Genomic DNA, 23,454 nt, shown 5'->3' on the forward strand with positions numbered 1-23,454 from the left:
TTTGGACATCATCTGGTACACTCTCTGTTCAAAGCAGCTCTAGTTGAACTTTGCAATATCCATCTCCAAGAACTTCGGGGTTCTGGGCTCCCACCTCCATTCCAGTATTCAACTACTCAATGGAAAGATTTTTTTCCTTCCATCTAATAGAAATTTTTCTTTCTGCAACTTGTTTCCATTTCTATTTGCTGCATGGCTTCAAGAACAGTCTGGCTCTGCCTTCTCTATAACCACCCATAATGCTGATGACAGCAACAGTTCCCCTTTAGCCCTTCCTTCTCCAAGCTGAATAAACCCAACTCTTTCAGCCTCTCCTTGTATATGACAGGCTCCAGCCACCTAGTATCTCTTCCAATAGACTCACTTCAGTTTGTCTAAAACCTTTCTGTAATGGTGAAGCCAAAACTGGAGACAGTAGTACAGGTGCAGTGTCAAAACTGATGAACAAATGAACCAAAGAGGCCAATGATTTAAGTGCATTAAATCATTGCCATTCAACATCAATGCTAAAGCATTAAAAGGATAACATGAACATTTTCAGAACTTGCCCTGAACAGCCTGTTGAATGAAAGAAGATCACAATATTAAAGTTGTAGGAGTTTTTTGGTTTGGTTTAATACTAGCCTTAAAAGCATGTTCCAAAAGATGAGCTTTTATTAAAATAGTCTACTGTTAGACAAATAAGGGCAAAAAAAAAAAAATCATATGTTGTTCCTTGTGCCCCAAAGCTGCACTGTCTTGTATCTAAAGGCAATAAAAGTCTAAACATTCTGGATGCTGATAAACACATCATACTGTGGAAAGCGCCAAAAGAAATACTCTACACCACAAAGACAGTAACAACCAAAAAGCAGCTAGCATTTACAAGTCTATCTACAGTATAGGTACACATGGCTCCTTAAACCTTAATAAAATAAAATGTTGACTTATTGAACTTCTGCTGAAGAACCAATGTGCGTGTTCTCTGAAAAGCATTACCTTTTTGTGGGTACTAACTTCTCCCACGTTTTCCCTCCCTTCAAACCAGTGCAATTGAGAAAGTTGTCCAAAAATGTTATTTCATCCTCCCAAAGCAGAGGCAAATTCATGCTTCAAAAGAATCAGAATTTTACAGAAGTAAAGGGAGTCCTATTATATGTCCAGCTTATATAATGCTCCCTCTCCCCACTGGGGATAGGGGATAAAAAACCCCTAAGAACAATACTGCGTTGCTATGCAAGACACAAGAAACAACAAAATGAAAACTGTAATACAGAGCAATTCAGTACCAGAAGGGAGAAAATAAAAGGCCTATACCTTTTTTGTGGACTGGTGCCAGTGAAGAGCACGATGAGAATGATTTTGGAGGACTGTTTGATAAGCGTGTGTTCATCCCTTCATTTGATGATGGGGTTTGGGCTGCAGATATATCATTCATGTGGACATCACTCATGTACTCTGCAATTAATATTTGCATTATTTCATAAATTCTACCAAAAAATGTACTGCAGAATGAACAGACACAATAGTAATTTATTTAACCACACTGTCAGGTCACTGGACATTTAGGAATTCATTTCAATCACATATCTTTAAGTTAAAAACAAAACCAAAAAAACCCCGCTTCTCTGGATTATCTGAAACCTTACCCAGTACAAATCTTTAGCTTTTCAAGGGAATTCAAATTGAATTCAGAACACCTAAACTAAACACTTAAAACTGAAAAAATAAATTAAAGAAGGTGCATTGTTTACAAGTAAATCCACCTACCCTATTTGACCTACACCTCTCTACTGTATTCTACAACTCATTTCCACTCACACAGATATTCTGGCTAAGAATTTGACTGTTTCAATTGCACATTAGTAATGCATTACCCGAGAATCTGCTGTGTATCTGTACTTTGACAGTTCCTTGATTATTTAAAAATTCAGTCGTCTCTGAAGCAGTGTTCATGTCTTTTTCCAAGTCTTCCATAGAATTTGTTCGTTTAAGCTTGTTGCTTGATATTTTTTCTTTCTGCCAATCTTTGCATGTGATTGAGTTGTTATCATCATCCTGAATTAACATGGTTGTCTCTGCAGGATCCTCTAAGACAGGTTTGAAAATAGCGTCATTTTCTGTTTTATCACAGGTACCACAGGATTCACAAGGCTGAAAGCCTACATCTGACTGGCTCTTGTCTTCTTCCATACTCTCTTCAACACTCATAGACTGGGCTTCTTCCAGTTCTACAACTGGTTCTTTAAGTTCTTCATGAAGCAAATCCATTAGACAACGCAAAAATTCTTGTGCATCCTAGGATTTTAAACAAGTTTTACAATATTATTCTATTTTATTTGGAAGATATTAAAGTCGTATCAGGAAAAGATATGGATCGCTAAAACAAAAGCTACAGCTGGCTGTTAAAGAAGAATAAGGCAAATTCCTCTGTCCCAGGTCTAATGTTCAAAAGAAATTTCATTTCCAGACCACATGTTTGTTTCCTGCACCCATTTCTTGCATGTCATAAGTAATCATCATACAAGTTTTCTCCAAAGCACTTCAATTCCCAAAAATCTCATTTCAACAACTTAAAAACACTGTCATAGCTTACATGAATGATAAATTTAGCTCAAGCAACTACCAACAATGTGGTCAGACTCCAGCTTTGCTGGTAATGGAACATTTTAGGGACAGTTTTTTTAAAACCTTATGCAGCATCTTCAGCAAAGCAATCAGAGCATTGCTTTCACTGGGCATGGAATTACTTTATTAAAAAGTATTATGATGTGCTTAGCCCGTCTTTCCAATTGCACCACACTGCCAACAAGATCTTAATTCTTCTTCTCAAGCCTGGATAAGATTCCTCAACTATCAGTGTTTCCACAAAGAGCTGTCAAGTATTACTACAAGTCTAATCAGTGTTTGGAAATATCTTAAAAGCCACCAAATTTCAACAATCCACGCCGCAGCTTGGTTCCTGGCAATAGAGCATATCTAATAAAGCAAGCATGGGAGAAAACAATAGCCTCTTCTTGGCAACTACTACTGCTTCTATTTTCTTCTATTTTCCTTTTTGTATTTTAGTTGCTCATAATAATAGTTTTTGCTGCTCAACATTCCCATCCATCATAGCAATTACTTATTAAGCTCACAACTGCTGAATAGAAAACACACTTTTTCTTAAAAACTACAACTATCAGATTTGAGTTTTGGGCTTAGGTAATGAAAAAAATCTAATATGCCTATTTGCTGATAATCCTTTTACCAAAAAAAAAACCAACCCCAAACAAACAAACAAAAAAACCCCTCAAGCCTTGAGACACAGGTTAACTGATAAACATTCTTCATTGAGCAAAATTAGAGAATTCCTTTTTCTCCCTGAATATTGGACATGGCTGCCCAATTGGCTGCCCAACTTGTGAGGCCGGGCAACAGGAGAGTGTTGGTCATGAAAGACCTGCTTTGTTTTAATTGTTGCCATGAAACCTACTAAACATACAACTGAAGCGTGATCCAGGCAGAACCTTAAAAGGTTCTCATTAAGTGTTGCTCTGCATGGAAAAAGACATTCTCATCAGTGTTCAAAGCTGCGAGAACCAAGTTTCCATATGGTTTCTTTTCAGTTATCAAGATTGATTTTCTACTTTTCCAGAAATTCATATGGCTCTTAAGCAATTCATGAGTAAATTAAAAAACATTGAGATTACTATTTAAACACTTACTTTACAGCTACATGCAGCATTTGAACATTAAAGCATGTGTTCTAATCCTCCACTCCACAAATATGAAACATGCTAACTGAAACAGCAAAATTCCTTTGAATAACAGCAGATTCCTGAAAGATATTAGTAAGCTTTTCTAATTACAGGGTTTAAATTTTTCCTCTAGCCCAAAAGCTTTTAATAAAGTACTGCAAACTGTATGAATGCAGCAAGATACTGTATGAAGGATCAACTGAAGAATGCCTTTACTATATAATAATCCATGCCTCTAACAAATTACCAACTTACAGTTCCCACAATACTGCTTACGAAACACAGAGCGGTGGGGTTTTTTTCCAAAGATGCTAAATGAAAACTGGATACTGTGTATTTAATTTTTTAAAAAACAGAACTGGTAGATGAATATAAAAAAACCTCTTATATTCTTTTTTTATTTTTGAACACCTTTATTTTGTTTTCTGGGACTGCTCAAATATTAGCAGCATTATTTCACACACAGGAAAAGTTTTAGATACGTATTATTTTAATTTTCCTGAAAAAAGGAAAAAAGACTTATTCTCAGAAGTTGAAGGTCTTTCAAGAATTTGATATAAACAAACATAAAACCTGACTTAACTGTTGATGGTTCAGTTTCGAATGATCTACATTTGAAGCACATAACCTAAAGTTTATGTTGCATTTGTTTTAAACAAATATAGCAAGCATAGTAACTTATCTCTTATTTTTAAATTTAATGCTTAACTTTATGGCTTAGGCAGATTTAAAAGACATCAGAAAGTTTTACCTGTTGAGAGTAGCCTCGAAATGTTGGATTAACAGTTTTAATTCCTTGAAATAAACCAGTAGGAACAACAGAACCAGGCCTAAAAAAAGTTTCAAAAATACAAATATACATTAAAAAGCAACTATTTAAGTGGAATTTTCTGTCTTTACTGGGATCATAATTTTACCTGCAACTAAAAAATAACACATCTAACACCAATAATATTAATCTTAACCAAACATAATATTGATATTGAATAATTAACAATACAATTTTTTTAAAATCTGTCATCCAACAGAAATAGAGACTGTATCAGGACTTTTACGCCACATTTCTTGTCAGAGAATCAGATGACAAATCAGACATACTCTTGGCACTATGCACAATTACTGTTTCTTTACCTTTGTCTTTTATTTTGAAGTATTTTCTTAGACAGAGATAACAGAAATTCCATATAAGGAAGTAACATAAATTGATAAAACATTGATACAGAATGAAGGTCACAGAGAGGATCAAGTAGTTAAACATTTCAGATACATTTCTGGCAGATATAAAAATTTTTAAAAGTTTAATGCTACTTTGTATAGTGTTTATCATCTATTTCTTGTCAGATCTCCCTTACTACAATTTACGTAAATTATTTGTCCTGTCTTTGGCAGATATGGAAAAGAACAGGTTATAAGGAGTGTTTAAATCCTGCAAGTTAGTCTTTCCTTCCTTAATTTGTAAGAGTAATTCTGTGATACACACAAAATAAAAATTAGAAACCTAAGACAGATTAATGCATCCTTCATGACTCTGGAGTTTATTTATAATAATTTCATCACCAAAATGATACAATACCTGCTTTTGTGCCAGAGTTCTGTCATCAGCTTGAGGTAACTTTTACAAATTGCTGGTTTCTTATCTGTTCGGGCTAAGCCTCCACAGTCAAGAAAAAAGTGTGTCAAAGGTGGGCTGATTAAAAAGAAGAAAACAGTAGTTTTTTTAGGTTGTTTCACATTGTTAAAATACAAGAGGAAATCTGCATTTCATACAAAATTATTAAAAAAAAAAAAGAGTAATACTATTATGTAATTGAACAATTCCATTTCCTACATCCTTAAATGCTGCAACTAAACGTTCCTAGTAGGACAACTTCAGCAGTACAGCAACACTGCTTTTCAAACACATGCGACATTTGTTAAAGCACCAGAATTGTCTAATGGGATTCAAATTCAAGGCAATTCCTACTAGCCATCACAGAAGTACACATGTACCACTACAGCAACAATCACCATAAGCCTAATCCATAAATAGCATCTTAAAGAAATCTTTTTTCTAGAATCCAATAGTGCCACATAATGTTTGTAGGTAAATAATTTATAATTAAATGATTATTTATCCATTTACTTCATGCAGTGTTGCCAACTCACAAACTCTCTCACTTCTCTCCCTTCAACTCCCTTTTGAAGTCACAATCCCTCATACAGATTGGACCTATTTTTATCCAAGAAAGCAGATATCCCAGCACACTTGCAAAATTTGGCATTTGTCAACAGAATCATTTCCTCATGATTAGATGCCTTGTCCACCTTCTTTACCTTCTAGAGAGATTTGCCTCAGTTCTCCTCTCCCTCAACAAAGGATTTCAGTGAGGTCTACTTAGCCCTGTATTCTGTCTTGGATTGCAACCAAAAGCAGATGCATACAGTAAGCATGTGTTCTAGTACTAGTGCTCTAGTGCTGCCCCACCTAACCATTTTGAGTGCAAGAAACTTCAGAGTTGGATAGTGTTTTTATCTCTTCAGCTTTTGTAGATTTCTCCGTCATGATCTTGTCTGGTATCACCACGGGATGAGAAGATTTTGTATTCTAGCCATTCCTAGGATGATTTAGCATAGAATGTCCCAGATGCATTGTTTGTAACGACTGAATTTGGATCTTTTGGTCTTAACATGTCTCTTTTTTTTAATTAGGGTTTATACTTATGCATTTCCTTTCATTTATTCTGTAGCAGGGGGGGGAAAAAAAACCCAACCCACAAAGTTAATAGCTTTTATCAGATTTTCTTCTAATTTTTAGAACTACGTGTATTTTTATTCAGTGAGGAATTAGAATGAAACAGAGAAAGAGCTGAGTAGCCATATACCCTAATACTTCCCCCCACCAGTGAAACAACTGTTTGTAGTATGTAAGACTGAGATTTACCAAATATGCATAATCTTCCATGGTAGTGCAGCCCTTCAAAATCCTTAAGTCCACCTTGAGAAAATGCATATATAAGCAAATATAAAATTACATTTACAACTATTTTCCTTACCAGTTGGAAAGAGCTTGTAAAGCTGCATTCATGTAACAAGTGTTCCCAATATTTTTTAATCCTGTTAGACCTGAAAAAGAGAATGAATATTCAGCAAGTCTGTTAATCCAAGTCAAGACATATTAAGGAAAATACTTCCTAGAAAATATGTACTAATTAAAATACTCATGTAACACTTCTGATGCCAATTATAATGCAGAGTTGTAACTAAAAGAAACATAGGATTCCTAAAGGAATACTAATCTAACTGGAAGAAGTAATTAGGTGTTTTGATTTTGGCTGACTAAAACACTTCAGACAAGTAGACTGTATTTCATCTTACTAACTTTTGATGTTTTATGACAGCTGCAGATTGTAATTTAAAATATTTTTATCAATATTTAAGTTTTACTTGAACTTAATGATTCACGTGTTGAATTAAATTGTTGCTATGCTGTGTTCATAACCATTAATCATATTACCAAAAGCTTCTCAAGGAAGATTTCATTCTTCTGTCTCCAGTTTATGCTAGTAGTCAGATGACACCAAACATTCAAAACCTACTCAGCATGTGATTATCCCAGAATCAGAATTATAATTACCTATGATCAGTCTTTTTCTATGCCAATTATATACCCTTATTTTTATACACAGACTGCTCAGTTTAGACTTCCCTACAGAATTTATTTTCAAGCCCAGATTGTGTACTTTCGTTACTGATATCCACATATAGTTTTTCCACACACATGAAAGTTACAATTAACATCTATTCTTTCAGTGATTATGGAGTCATGAAAAATGCTCTCTAAATATTTGAGGAGAGGCTATTTAAACAAGTCATAATTATCATATGATCTCAATTAAAAAAAAATTAATCTGAAACACTTGCTATTCATAGCTACTGAAGTGTTAAATTAATGAAGTAATTAATTTCAAAATAAAATTGCTTTTGTATGAGAAAACAGTAACATTTATAAGCAAAGAATTAATAAGACTGGAAAACTTAAAATATTCAGCAATCAACACCATTGGCTCTATACAATAGTTGAAATATAGGAACTACCCCAATCATTTTAGTCTGTGGCAGAAAAAAAAACCCTTACTAAGAAAATCCTTTTACATCTAGAAAACAGTTTGGTTGAATTTTCTAATACACAGAACTCCATTTTTAAGTTTTAAAAGGTTCTTCTATCTGTCTGAAAGGAAATATAGTCCTGCTACCCACATCTGAACCTGCATTCTGCCCTTCCAATTTCTGCTACAAAAAGGATGGTCACTCTTACTGAAATTGGAAAGTAAGTCATAGGATTTTTTTTTTTTTTTTTTAACAGCATAAGATACATCAGGAAGATAGTCTCACTGCAGTTTCCCAGCCTGCAGTGTTGCAAGTGAAGTTTTTGAACAGACTTCTTTTCTTGCAAAGATATATTCTAATGTTTGCTTCATCAAAAGCATTTCAAAAGAATTTCAAGAACAAAGTTAAAATGGACCTAAAGAAGTTTTTTCCTTTAAATTTGGGAAATGTATTTAACACAGTCACATCAATATTACTGGGAACTTTAATGCAATTCTACTTGTATATTACTTCTATGTAAGTTATATTCCCAAAAATATTAATAGGACAAGAAGATACACAAACACACACATTGCTAGGAGAAATTAACTGGAAATAAAACACATGGTTTAATAATTTGAGGGCAGATGGCAAATTAGTGGGGTGGTGACATATCCAGAAAGACCGTGCCAAACAACAGAAGGGGCAAAGTAGGTTTTTTGGCCAATGTCAGCAGACTTAGGAGAGGGAAAGCTGGTAGTAGATGAGTAAAGGAGAAATGAGATCCATAAATTAGAAGAACTCTTTTATCATCACTGATGGAAAACAAACTGCCTTAACATATGCATTGGCATCTCAAAAACAATAGCTTAACAATCTGCTGGTCAGATTTTTCTGAGAAAATGGTAGTTAGAAATATTTTCTTTGCTAACAAATACACATTTTTAAAATTATCAATATCAAATTGAGACTTGTAAGAAATTATTATTATGTTCTCTTACGAAATGAGAAATTAAGGCTTCACTGTTTCATCCACTCTCATTTTCATCTTTACAATAGTTTAATATTAGGGGTAACCTATTTACCCCATTTAATAGGGGGTAACCTTTTATACCAGGAAGTTTGGCAGTGCATGAAATCCATTACTGAAAAGGAGAAAACAAAAACCCACAAACCCGTACTGGCATACTACAGGCTCAGAAAAGGGTTACCCAAAATGCAGAAAAGCATTCAAATCAGGAACCTTTTAGGACAGGAGAAAATATTCGAACAGATTTTATAAAAACCTACTTTTACCAGAGTGGCTCGAACACCAGCTACACTAAACACTACTCAACATGCTTTCTTATTTTTGTTGCTGCTTGCATGGGTACACTACATTTACCACCACAGCCTCTGCTCTGAAGGTAAGTAAAGATTGCTGCAATAACGGTGAAACTAAAAATAAAGATCGTAGTTGGAGCAGAACAGGAAACAGTTCCACTTAGAAGAGAACTAGCATATAGCTGGAGAACAGACTTGGAGACATACACATGTGATAAAGGGCAATAAAGCGCTGGATTTTGCTTTTATTACCTCTAGTCTTTAACTCATCTTCTTCCACTTCTATATCTAAGTCATCAAATACAGCTGCTAGTGGAATCTTCAGTGTGGGATTACTAGGTATTTTAAAATCCTTATAAAGAGAGAAAGAAAAAAGTGTATTTACTTGTATTTATTAATTTTCCTCTTAATTGAGCTTACGTATAATTTCACCAACAAATCTAGGAACTGAAAATTATGTGAATGCATTTTGAAGTCTCGCTGCATGTAAAGTGAGACTAATAGGATCCCACAGCTACCCTCATGAAGTTTACTAAGAAAACCCCCACGTTTTTCAGATTAGCAGTGACAACATTACATGATTTTATGACAACAGATGAAGAGTCAAACAAAGCAAGTTATAGTATTTCTTTCTCTTGGATAACAGACAGTAACCCAGCATTGAAAAGCTAACACAGTAGTCATCACATAAAAGTTAGCATATATGTTTTTGATATGCCACCAGATGGCTCACTACATTTAACGAAGACAAATTAAACTGTTGGAAACAAAATGTACAAATAGAGAAACAGAGTAGTAGGCAGGCAGACGTCTATTGCATGACAAGCTCTTTTTGTGAGCATATAAATAAAAGTTCTAAACAAAATATTTGACAGACTTTTTAAGTTCTACTGATTTTTCTGTATATTATACACATTTCCCTGGAAGATTAAAACAAGTTAAGTATAATAGAACAGAAGTTCAGAAGTCTGAACCCAGTTTTATATCCAGTCACCAGAATTTCTGGACAACAGAAATTAAAAAAAAAAATTCCAATGGTACTATTCCAATTGAGCTGCTGGCATTTTATGACAAAATGACCAGATTATGTTCATATTAAATACTAAACTTTGAAGTGAAACTATTAAAGGATATTTCATCTTTACAGATATTGAAAAACTGCCCATCTTTCTGTCCAACCTGTGCATCACAGTATCTCTTCCATAGCTCTATGCCTCAAGCAAAACAATTGTCAGTTTTAACAGAGTTACCGGTGATTTTTTTTAAGCACATTAAATATGCAGTAAAGAAATAACACCTTTTTTTCAGATACATGCATTATGCCAGTCATACTTAAGAAACTGCAACATAACTTTCTCCAAGACAATACTTATCTAGAAAAGATATCATCAGAGTGAACAGTACTGATGCCAGTGAAGACTAATGTAACCAGGAGAAGATAACAAAACAACAAACCAAACCTAAACAAGCTTTGTTGAAATTGCAGCAGAAGACAAGCAAATAGCATACTGCAAAATTCTCTGTATAACATCTGCTTTGCTCATTTTTTTTCCTCTAACTTGTCTCCAATACTAGCTAATGCTTTATTCATTATCTTACTCTCCAGCTACTATGTTAATAACATAATTATTAATTAGTAAATGTGGAGTTAGGAACAGCCTAGCACTTTTAAAAAGTCTTGTCTTTGATGACATAATATAAAACACTATAATCTTAAGCCTATGTTTTACTCGACTAATATCAACTTCCCAGATACCGGCCATATTTTTCTCCTTGGCATATTTATACTCCTTGGCAATCCTAACTGCCATAGAACTCAATTAGCATTCTTTTGATTTCTAGTTTGATACATATTTTTCCACATGGATCTAACACAATGTATTTGTCATTCTACACCAAAATTACACACATATCTAGAATATACACAGGTTTCTATTGCCTCCTTAGTAAATTCTTGCATAGTAGTTGAATTCTTAACTATTCAGGAGTGTTTGTGTGTATACCACTCCATTGGAAAAATTTTCCCACACACATACACAAAAATCAAGACCTTTTCAGTCATTCATCAAAACTGAAAACTAGACATGTTTACACCTCAGAAACTAAGTTATAGGAATCCCTTTAAGTGTCTTATATTACTAGCTGAATGAGGTTAACAATTAGCATATATTTCTCTAAAAGTACTGTGCTTGTATGAATGAATTTGTATCTCAGGCAAGTATCCATAAACACATACTAAGGCATTCTGCCGCTCCCTGTAAGTTAGCCAGCAATTACTGTAATGAGTTTTGTAAATAACATTTTCAAGAGCTGACAGAATGGGGAAGCACAGGTGAACTATTCCAATCTTGTAACCTTAAATTTAACCCCGTGCTTTTTCTGTACCTTTCAGTTTATTGTAAATTACAATTAGACAATAAGATGAAAAAAGCATTCTTAGGAAGCATGCAGTACACAGAGACAGAACACAGAAGCTGGGCACTGTCTTTTTAAAGAAATTTTATAAAAATAGAGAGAAATTAATAGAAAGTTCAGCCACAAGAAAGGAGGAAAAGTCAGTCTCTGACTTGAGAGAAGACGCAATGTTTACTGCAAAGCTACAGCTGCCTTTGTTTCATTGGGTTAAAAAATACCTGCACACTATTTTCTTGTGCTTGGTGAGACAGTCTTGCATTTGGTAGTGGAGAATGAGATCCTAATTTTCTATCCAGGAATACTTCCTTACTACAGGCATAGCACCAAACACGGAGTGTAGTAAGGTTGACAGTTAGACAGTGCTTTGTCTCCTAAAACAGAACAAAAACCAAAACTGTGATTCAGAAATTTGGAATAATTAAATACTGCTACATGCAAGTTAGAAGTATTAAAATTCTAGATCTTTCAACGATGAAACAAATATGTATGTTAGAATATCAAAAAACAGCAATTCAATTACCGAAATTTTATTGCAAACTATCCAACGCTCTTTTTTAGTACAAGTCACTCAAATTAGCAACAAGGTGCAATCAGAATCTAAGTCATTGTCATATCTGACATGCTTCTGCGTAATTACAAAAACAAGAAGAAAGCCTTTTGTCAGAAGCGTTACAATTCACAATAAACCAATTTTCCAGTAACGTCTGCTATTGGTCATAATGGCAGCCACCTCCTCCACAGTAAGTGCAGTGTTTATTTCTACTGGTTTGCTGTAGGAAATTCAAGCTATTTAACAATCCATCAGAAGAGTAAGATAAGATTTTTAGTTCAGTTACAGTAAGAGGTATTCATCAAAACAAACATTCTAGACTCAGTTTTCTTGTTGACAGCTTCATACTGTGAAGCAATATAAAAATTTGACAGAGAATATTTTTACTGTTCTAATCCTTATGTTTCTTTTTTTAACCTCTTTGCTTACTGTAAGATTGTGTACACAGTTGCTATCATCCTCCAAATACTTCCACCAATTTCTTCCTTTTATGTCAGCACCAGCCAGGTTTATAGACAACGAGGGATTTGCTAGAAATTAGGAAAATACTACAACTGCTGCAGGATGCCCAAGTTCTCTTCCCCTCATTTAATAAGGCCTTATATAAGAACAATGTTTTTAATATATATTGTGGGCTACAATTCATTAAGTAGCCCTCCCCCTACTAAAAAACATCAGAAACATCAGATTATGTAAATATCTCAGACAATTTTAATCATGAGAATATGCTTGATTCTGCAGCTTCAGCTGCATAAATAATTACAAGTCTCCAGAGCAACAGCTTATTAATTTTCTTGAAGTGGACACAATGAACATCATTATTTGCAGTACAGGGAGCCTTGCTGGTGGAAACTGGAGTAAGCAGAAATAAACTGATTCATGTCAACCTTGTTTCTCTCATTTTAGTGAGTTTCTCGAGATTTTTACTGAAAAAAAATTCAGAAAAGGGCTTACTATCCAGAAATTAAAATTAAGTAAGAAGAAAATCAAGACAAGGATGTCACTGACAGCAAGCAAACTATCCATTCCCTTTCTCTTACCTGGCAAGTACATAACTTTGCTAAAACAGCATGTAAATCAGGAATAAACTACCATAGAAAGCCAAGAGGTATAAAATTGTAGGCAACAAATTCAGGGACCATCTGTTTCCCAATTGCACTACAAGCAGCTCATTTATACATCTATTGTAAAGGCTTCAGAACTGTGATTCAGCTTATATAGCTGGCAAAAAAAAAATTATTTATACAGATTTATATTAATGCACTATTGATTTGTATAAACATGCACTCCTCTCAAGGCCCTGCTTCAAAAAAATCACGAGTGGTGGTAAAATGCAGTCATAAAGCGTACTTCTTGTAAAACCCTGGAATATACTATTTGTTCATTTTGATATTCACCAGTGGGGTTTTTTTAGTATTTTTAAGGAACAAAAATTGCTCAGTGCGGAACCTTAGATGTATTTTCTGACAGACAAACTGTAAATTGGTGGCAAGAATTTCATTTAAACGGGAAGTCAGCAATTCTGAAATGACATGTTAATAAAACTGCCATCCTTCTATGCCCAGTTTATTTGTTAAGAGAGAATGATTATGTCATTTGCTTCATTTTGGCAAGTGTACACAGAACAGACAGTGAGTTTAAGACCCAAACAGATGCACTCAAGCTGTCCAATCTTGCCAGAACTTGGCATGCTGGCACACAGTCCACTGCTCCTACCAAGCTGGATCCAAAATCAGGACATAGCAGGAAAGGATATGCTCAGCTCAGTCTACAGGTTCTTCATCTGTAGCCACTGGAACAGGGAGCATAATGCAGAAGCAAAGCACCTGTTTCTGGTAATTTATAATTCCTATCTTACACCTGTTCAGCTCTCACCTTTATTAATCCAACTTCCCTCCCCTTACCCATCAGGCAGCCACAATCCTAAAAAGTTGGACTGAAGTAGTGAAGTACTACATATAAGCTGAAGTACTCAAGAATTCTTTTGTCCACACATCTTGAAAATCATCAGTAATTGTTGTTCTTTTTTTTTTAATTTTCACCATGTTCTTGTAAGGAGCACAATAATGTCAGAATTCCATAAATAATTATGCAGCTGCACAAAGACTGTAAACTCACATACTCCTAAGTTAGTAAGACCTGCTCCTATAGATGAAATACAATCATAGCTAATCAAACTTCCAAACAGTTACGCTAACACAGGTTACTGACTTCACTAAAATGAATAAAAAAAGTTCTCTAATTCTACTTCACTGCTTCAAGTAACTGTATTACTAGCAAATACACATACCTGGGAATGGGTGGTACTGTGATCAACATGGGATTCACCACAGCCAACATATGTACATCTGTTCTGTTGAGCAAGATACGAAGAAGTATATAGAATTAAAACGTTGTGTCAAACAGGTTTACAGAATAGGAATATACTGCCAGTCCCTTTAAAATTCACTCAAATTTCAAACTTGCAGAGTCCTACGTAAACCAAGCGACATGCACAGTAAGTGTTAAAAGAAATATCACCTAAAGCAAACAAGAATGCTGCTTTAACTCAACTCCTCTCACTGGTGGGCAGTGTTAGACATTTAATGCGTTTGGAATATAATTTTTTGGCCATTTTGATATATTTATTCAGATTAAGGCCAACATGTGTTTTTCACAATTCATGATTTCGCAGAGATTGTTACAGAAAATATGAAGTTAGCCCAGTGTCTAAAATACTGAATTGCAACAGCCTCGGAACATGACACATTTATACAAAAATGCCTGTATGCCCCTATCTGCAGTGCCTATTTATCAGGGTATTACTTCACAATTAATTAATTTTTTCACCTAAATAAGAGTTTCCAGCCCTATATGGTTAAGTACTTAACTACATTCTAGTTATAACATGCAAAATAATTGTTGATTTTAATTGTGCTAATTGCAAAACATATTTGGCTGAGTTGAGTGTGGAATCTTGCAGCTGCCACTCTTCAAGCAATTTTCATTAATTCCTTATTTGCACAAGTCAAGACAATCACATAAGAGAGTACAGCATGTTATCTGAATAACTCTCTAAGCACGTTAATTTATACAATCAAATAGCAGCTGAACACAGTCAAATTTCTGTATTAATCACAGATACTGCTTAAGTTACAGAGAGTTAACATGCTGGGATGTCCATGTTTTTCTGCTGAAAAAGGTGAAGGCAAGATGTCATTCATCAAAGGGGACATATATCACAACATGACACTAAGTGTCCTACTGCAATTAGAAAACTCTCCTATGGAAATGTTGGTATGAAATTAAGTTTTTCAGTAACAGTTTAAGAGCTCTAAGTGAGAAATAAAAAATACATTTTAAACTTCACAGCATTTCCCCACCTGCCAGGTTGATGCATCCCTGAACACCTTTTCCTACTCCCAAGAGGGCTTTTATATGTAATTAAACTTCAAGCCATCTAACAAAAAGACATTAAACACTGTTTCCTCCCCCTTTTGTTTCTATCTCTTATTGACAGAAGGAGCAAAATAATCCAATATCTTAACTGTTGCCATAATGCACTTAAAGGGAAACTAATGAAGTAAATTCTTAAAAATACTCATACATACACCTAAAGTTTGGCATCTCAGCCTAGATACCTTCCCAACAGGATTTAGACAAATGTTGCCAAGAAATGAACTCAAGCCTATGGAGCAAAATTTCAATCTCTAGAAACAGCTGTATGTCTAAAGAATTCAGAAGACATTTTAAAAACTAAATTAGCTACATACTTTCCTGTTGGTATCATAGATCAAACAGAAGCAACATTTTCAGAGCTTTTGGTTTTAAATACACTGAAAATTATGGGTTTTGTAGGTGGCAAGAAAAGTAAGGCAAAAGCATATTTAAGAACGAACTATATACAGGGTAAAGACTATACAAAATTAATACAAAGTTTGAAGAATGTTTATACATGCTTCTACAAGTTTCAAAATGAGTTTTTTCTTTGTTTTGCTTAAGAATAAAAAAGTCAGAGTACGTATTTTTATGCTGTAAGAAGTCAGCATTTACTGCTAGATGTTATTACTTCAAATGCTAAGAGAGGCTTATAAAAAGTAACTTAATTAATTCAGGAATAATATATTATTTTTCAGATCTACAGACCTGGGGAAAAGATTTAAAAAAAAAAAAAAAAATCTTAACAGCTAAAAACCATCATAACTCAAGAAGAAACCTTAATATGCTACTTTCTTATCCGAAAAATCTCATTTTGAGCACAGTATTCCTAAATTACAGGAAACATGTACCTGATAAAAGGCAAATAATTTTAAAAATAGAAAATGGCACAAGAGGTTTGCTTTTAAATAATAATTTAAAGAAACTAATTTAAAGAACTTCATTATAGTTGTTCCTCCAAAAAAAATACTACCAACTTTATCTACAGATTACTAGAAAAGGACCCTACAATGAAACAACAGAACAACTTACCTCTAAGCATGCCCAAAGGTTGGGTCCTCTGACTTTACAGTCCTGACAAGTGCCCTATTAAAGTTAAACAGGCAAAGTATTATTTCATTTACTTTCACCAGTAAACCACAACTTTGAGACAAAATGAGAAAAAATACTGTAAAGCTCAGTAGCAACTGAATAATTTTAAGACAGAAAAAAAGGATGTGTTGACAACCAACTCAGTTTTCATTTTGCTTCACATAATCTTAAGATCAGCATATTTTTCTAGTAAAACCTTGGATTTCTCTGAGTTTTCATCTTAACCAAAAATTGTTCTTCTAAATAAAGCATAAACATATATCATATCACATTATTATAAAAATCCTTAAAATTGGTCTTTCCTATCAATTTAACATAGCAAGAAATGAAAGTGATTGAACTTGTAATAACTGCATATTCCTATTTGCAGACAGTCAACACTGCCTGCAAAGGTTTACAAAAAAAGATGCAACACTAGAGAAATGCTATACCCCTCAGCAGCAAATTGTTACACTTTTCAGATAAAGACATTTAGCACCATGGACAGAAAAGGTTGGCTTTTCATCACCTCCCAGCTACTATAATGGGTTACAAGATCTTTCTTTGTTCCATTTATTAATACTAGCTGGAAACCAAGAGTTCAGGTAGGGGCAGTTTCTCAAACTGTGGCTCCTCCATCAAAAAGTGAATTGCTATCCAAGAAAAACTTAAGCATAAATTTCTTTGTTACAGTTTCTACCTCAAGTCAAGTCAGTTACACTATATTACATTAACATTCCAAATAACTAACTGCTACAATGGCAGTGTCTGAAAAAGTTCAGCTTTGTGTTATGCTAACTCTTTTAACTAATATTTCCATTAAAACACCACTTGCTTTGGAAAACACTGCTGGGAAAGGTACTCTTTCAAGTGTTAAGTACTGAAAAATAGTTTTTCAGTTTTATCAAGTCCATAATTCTTCCCGTACTTCGTTTAAACTTTACTATTCCAGCACAGAAGATTTTACTTGTGCTTAACACTTAAATGTGTCTTATAACTAACAATACATGACAAGATATGTAGCTAAAATAAGTGACCAGAGTTAACTGTGATAGGAAGAAAGTAAGCTGCTACAACTCACATGAGATTTCTGTATCAATTCCTCTTTTGTTATCTCACCAACTGATTCCAAGTGAGGGCAATTGCTGCCAGGCGATGACATTTCAGAAGCTGTACCTTCTGAGATCTTGTAGCTGGGATTTTCAAGACCGGGGAATCACTTGTCAACAAAAGTAAGAATGAATAAAACTCAATTCTTTAGAGTAGGCAGCAATATTAGATATCTAATATGCAACATATACATAACTTCTACAAGAATGTGCCTTTTTAAAGTTAGTATAAATAACTTTATTAATAGTAAGAGAATCCAATAGTCCAAATTAAACACAGCTGACTTTAAAACAAAATCCTCTGACTTTTAGGGCATAAACTAACAGAATCCTGAGTGGAGCAGAGCTGGTTTGGATTAATTATTTAACTTCCTGGCCTCTACCATGGCACCCCAACGACATAAAAATTACAGTTTTCAAGCCTACCCAGAATTGATGGTGGCTTTGACTGTATATTCTGGAAAGGGATCTTATGCAACACTGCTGAAGTGTGCTGAAGCTATGAAGGCTAAAATGCAGCAGCACATGACTTGTGCTTGTCAAAGGAGAAGGAAACTTTATCTTGGTGTTATTTATTTACAAAGACACATTACAGATTCAGGCATATTATATATCAAAAACAAACTGAAACTTGTAACTCACATGTAGTACCGAACACTCAGCGAGCTTTTCTCTTGTTTGTCTCTGTCCATCCAAGGTCTCTGATGCAGACACAGAAACTTATCAGAAATAAAGAATGCTAAATACAATCACTTTGTCATTACTATTTTGATGGTTGTGCAGAAAGCTATGTTGTTTTACAGAAGGAAAATAAAAAAGTGAACTCAGTAACGTTCTTACTTATATAAATACTCCAATTGACTCATGCAGATAAGAACCATCCAAGAACTTTGGTCCAGTTTTGTCAGTATTGATGCCTCAATCTCTCTAAAGCCCAAGAAATCTTACGCTTTCTTTGCCCAATTATTATCTGTCCAATCTAGCATTCCTTTATCAAGACTTGCAACTAAACTTCCATTCTAACTCAGTGATGCACACTCCTTGATCTGCTTGCAGCCTTTAACGCTGTCATCAACATCTCTCTCCACTTTGCCTGTTTGCTTTGGCAGCTTTAGGTCTGTTCCTTCCACTATACGACCAATCACTCCTGTGAGTATTAAGTAACTTAGAGCTTTGATGGCATGGGGGAAAACAAACCTTGGCTAGCAGGCATCTCAGAGACACTTCCTAGTAAACTTTCAGTTTGTTACCTTTGACTTGGTCTTTACTTCCATTGCCTTGCAATAAGATCCCTTTGAATCAAGAGTCATTTCAGTTCCCTTTGATTATCAAAGGGGTTTTTTATATATGTGTGTGTATAAATTGTTTATATTATTCCTACAAACATTACTATACAAATATTATTATTAAAGTTTTATATATTACTTGTATAGGCATAATATATACTTTATACAATTTATTATATACATGCATGTATATACCTGCATATATATACTTAATTTTATTTATATACCAAAATTATGTTTATATAAACGATACACAAGATATTTATTTTATATATATAACATGTATATATATACTCAAGTATGTGTGTGTATCTTTCAGTCTTTTTGAATGTCATGTTAACAGCTGTTCAACAAAATATTTAAGAACTTATCTCACAAGACTGGAAATACTACAGTAAATTAGTAATTCAGGATTTTTTTCGAGTTGAGGCCTAAATTCTCTTCCTGGACCAATGGCATGACACTTAAAAAGCACTACTCTCAAATATAAAGTGCAGCTGGAGAAGTATTTCCTCAGTTCAGTGTCTATTTGTAATCTATGTGCAGTATTGCTGAAAGACACTTCAAATATGAAAACAACAGTTTTCCAGGCCAAACCACCTCAACTTCAATCATATTAACAATTCTGCTTTGATCTGTAAAGTTCCTTTTCAGAACAGAAATGGAAACATGCACATTTTGCAAGGTCTGTTAAAACATTAAAAATGGACAAGTGAGTTTCAAATAAAGCCCTGACAACCTTAAAAAAATTCAGTGTGAATTAATGCTGATTTAACACAAATGCTTTAGAAAGACTGGTATAATGGATTAGTAAAGCTTTAGGCTTAATTTTTTTATGGAAGCAGCTTTCTGAATGCATTATCCAAGTAATACAAAGCAATGAATGAAATGGAGACTTCACTTTATGCTACCAGATTTGCATTTAATAGCTACTTTTCACACCTGGAACTAGCAAATCCAAACCTGCACTCCCGAACAAACCCAAACCCAGGAGTTCTGCTCACACCAGATTCTGTTTCTTGGTGCAGTCTGCATCTCCTCATAATAATCATCAGAAAGACCAAAGCATGTTGAAACTCGTGTCCCTATGGATGTGGTTCCTATTCCTGTCCATATGAAGAGCATTGCTTGTAGAAGTCTAGTTGATGTTGTAGGTTCTTTACATGTTATTATATGGGCAGAGCTGAATGGCCTTTCTTTCACCTTTTGTTACCAAAATTCTTACACACCTCCTTCCATCCTGTAGCAACCTTGATAACTCACTGTACTGCCATAACCTTGTTAGCTTAATATACCTAGCATCAGTAACACATTTTGTAAAATTTTATGTTAAAGTCTAAAACTGTAAAATTAATTCCAAAACTATGATTCATTCTTCATCTCTCCAATCCTAGCAAGCCCAGGGTAGCCCCTCCCTCACTCACTGCCCTTCCTCCATTTCACCACTTCCTACTCTATCTGAAAAGGTTGCTTATCTTCCTCTACTGATGTATCTCATTATCACATCTGCTTTTTCACATGCTTCTGCATTGCATTGACCTTATCCAAAAGGCACTTCTTCGCATTTTCAGTAATTAAAAAAAAAAAAAATCTACTTTTGTAGTTTCTCTTACATTCCATTTTATACTCCTGTTCTGAAGCTGGAGTCTATCTCCACTTCATGCCCCCAGTGATATGTGATAGCTTGTACTGGGAAAATACCTAGATATTTCATATGAACAGTTCTACTGGGTCAGATGAAAGGTCTGTTTAGCCCACTATCGTGTTTCCACCACTGACCAAAAGAAGACATCCACAGAAGAATAAGAATATATACCTTCCCTGAATCCTTTCCAGCTCTGGGGCTTCCTGAACCAAAAGTTTATATATTAGAAAGACGAAGGAAGGCTCTGGAAAGGATCTATATCAGCCTTCCTCAGGTTGAAGAGCTCTAAAAAATTGTTAGTTGTTATTATTATAATTGTTATTATTGTAATTTCAGCCTTCCTCAGGTTGAAGAGCTCTAAAAAATTGTTATCAAGACAGGAATTCGTAGACAGCAATCGCATGTCCAGTGGTAACAAGACTATTTCTGTCACCTTTCAAAAGTATTCCATGGTCTCACAGGAACTTTAGAAAAAAATCACAGGCTGAAAACCATGGACCTACATATACGACATACAAGAAGCATCTTTGTTTCACGATGAGGTTAAGAATGAAGTAAAACTTAACTGGGAATAGAACTCAAGTTTTCACACTAATTGTTCACATGATCATATTCATGCAATAAGCTTCTCGTCAAATGCTTCCCATATATTTGGGAGAGAACTTTGCAGTCTCTCCCTTGTTCTCCCTAGCTCTCTCCATTGTTTCCACTGAAAGGTTTATTTCAGCCCACCCATCTCAATGCATCATACTACATCATTCAACTAATTGAATCATTTAACGTTCAAAAGAAGGACTTATAAACACGTTTTTGCTTAGTGCATGCATAGCGAGTCATACTTCAAAGAACAAAAAAAAAAACCTGTAACACTTACCTTGAACTTCAGTCTTTTTTTTTTGTTCCTGCTTATTCTTTGCATTCACTAAGAAAACATTTGCTCACGTGAACCATCAGAGAAATGTGAACCATAATTTAAAGCATCATGACCAGCAATCTATTTATTATTCAGCAGAATTCCATGGCATCACAGACTTGTGATAGAACAACTATCACACACAGAAAAACCCCATCAAACACTAAGAGAATTCAACTGATACTGAAAATGATCTTAGGCTCATGCAGGGAGCCTAATGTTTCCTAAAGAAACATAACAGATTTTAAATTCTCTCAAAAACTGTTGAATTAAAGTTAATGTTTTCATCTGCTTAGTTATAGTAGTTAACACTTCAACAGATGTTGAAATAAACATATACCTTTATTCCGCTGACGTCCCTAAATATGGAGCCGTTTTATCAGATCACTTTACAGGGTTCAGTTAGGGAATGCTCGTAGAAGATTTTAAAAATAAAAGGATTATTCTTAAGACAGCAATTACCTGAAGCAGTAATTGTATCTTCATTATAGGCTTTTATTATTTTGCCTGTACAGCTCTGAATAACAGCATACCAAACCAGTAAACTCTAAGTTCAGGCTTCTTATTTGCACTCACAGTTATTTTACTAGTGATGCACTGGAACAATCACATTTAACATTTATTTTCATTTTATGGCAACAAAATAAGAGTGACACGGGGGTGCAATTTTGTATCTGAACATTTAATTACTTAGAATATTTAATTACTTAAATTAATTAATTAATTTAATTACTTAGAATCTTTAGAATACTAAAGATATCTGGAACTTCAGTAATTACTTGTCATATAGATATTCTTCACACTTCAGAAAAATAACACCAGTATTCACACCAAACTATACATTCCCATTGAAGCTATAGCCTTAGACATACATATTTAGATTTTTAAGATGTACATTTTTCTATCAGTTTTCTAAAGAACTGTGTTGCTCTTTAAAAACTTTACTGGATTCTTTGACAATTATTACAGAAATTACTTCAGCATAACAATGTATGCGAATAATATTGTTACCAAACTTGAGAATAATCTTCTTAGGTCAAGAAATAGGGAAGATTAATCTTAATTTCACACACTAAGTTCCTCTATATTCTGTTAATCAGTAGATGGTTTTGATTTTCATCTGCCATCCCTCTCTATTTCTACCTTTTTTAATCTATCAACTCTAAACATGAGTATCCTGTTTTCTTGGAAAAAATGACACCACCAATACTAATTCTGGTAGAAAACTTACTTTATTTAGAATAAAACCTGGCATTTTCCCGATAAATGACAAAAGCATACTCAGTAAGCTGATGAAAGATACCTGGTCCTTCTCTTCAGGCACCAAGAACTATCCATCCAAGCAAGACACAGTTTTTTAAGTTACTTTCATTAGTTTTTTTTTCTGTCATGAAGTATTGTTTCCAAAGAGAAAGCACATTAAAAAAAAAGCTTGAGTTGAGGGTATACCTGGGTTAGCCATTTTTCATTTTATATTGCCTTTATATTGCCTTTAAAGTATACAGACTGCCCACTCATTTCTTTCATCCACCACTTTAAATCCTAACTCTGAAACCCATTAGCTGACCTTTATGTTTCTAAGAGGATTTCCCTAACTCAGGCTTTGCCTGCGCACGGAAGTCTACAGTGATTTTCCACTAAGTGCTACACCAGACTTTTTTCTCCAGTCTATTTCACCCTTCGTACATGCAGATCTAAGCGTGTAGATACCTCTGGGAACAGAGAGAGTAATTTATACGTAAATTACTGTTTTTAGGAATAGCATCGTATCTACAATACCGTCGCCGCATCGCTTCAACTTCAGAAGATCTTTGCGGAGGTCGATCCCATGGCTCTTTGGCCGCTCCCAGCGGGCAGGCATGCGGGCAGGCATGCGGGCGTACCTACCCTGCCTGCCGACCTCCCCGCACGGCGGCCCGGGCGCCGCCGAACCCACGGCCC

The 23,454-nt window shown here is 34.6% G+C and overlaps 1 protein-coding gene across 2 annotated transcripts in view; it reads right to left on the minus strand.

Moving 5' to 3' along the window:
• Positions 1-23,078, minus strand: part of USP33 (ubiquitin specific peptidase 33) — a 43,108-nt gene extending 20,030 nt beyond the window's left edge. Inside the window, exons 1-11 of one of the 2 annotated variants that reach the window (XM_009580304.1) lie at positions 23,061-23,078; positions 17,642-17,779; positions 16,522-16,575; positions 14,363-14,425; positions 11,741-11,893; positions 9,360-9,459; positions 6,752-6,821; positions 5,293-5,406; positions 4,471-4,549; positions 1,857-2,277; positions 1,297-1,437 (exon numbers count right to left, since the gene is read on the minus strand). In XM_009580304.1, the coding sequence (XP_009578599.1) occupies positions 1,297-1,437; positions 1,857-2,277; positions 4,471-4,549; positions 5,293-5,406; positions 6,752-6,821; positions 9,360-9,459; positions 11,741-11,893; positions 14,363-14,425; positions 16,522-16,575; positions 17,642-17,722 (1,276 nt within the window). In that variant the 5' untranslated portion in view covers positions 17,723-17,779; positions 23,061-23,078. Of the gene's footprint in view, positions 1-1,296; positions 1,438-1,856; positions 2,278-4,470; positions 4,550-5,292; positions 5,407-6,751; positions 6,822-9,359; positions 9,460-11,740; positions 11,894-14,362; positions 14,426-16,521; positions 16,576-17,641; positions 17,780-23,060 lie in introns of those variants that run through there. The other variant, XM_009580305.1, reaches the window with a different exon arrangement.
• Between the last annotated feature and the right edge of the window lie 376 nt (positions 23,079-23,454).

Source organism: Fulmarus glacialis, unplaced genomic scaffold, assembly GCF_000690835.1.
Source record: "Fulmarus glacialis isolate BGI_N327 unplaced genomic scaffold, ASM69083v1 Scaffold31706, whole genome shotgun sequence".
In the NCBI taxonomy this organism is placed as follows: domain Eukaryota; kingdom Metazoa; phylum Chordata; class Aves; order Procellariiformes; family Procellariidae; genus Fulmarus; species Fulmarus glacialis.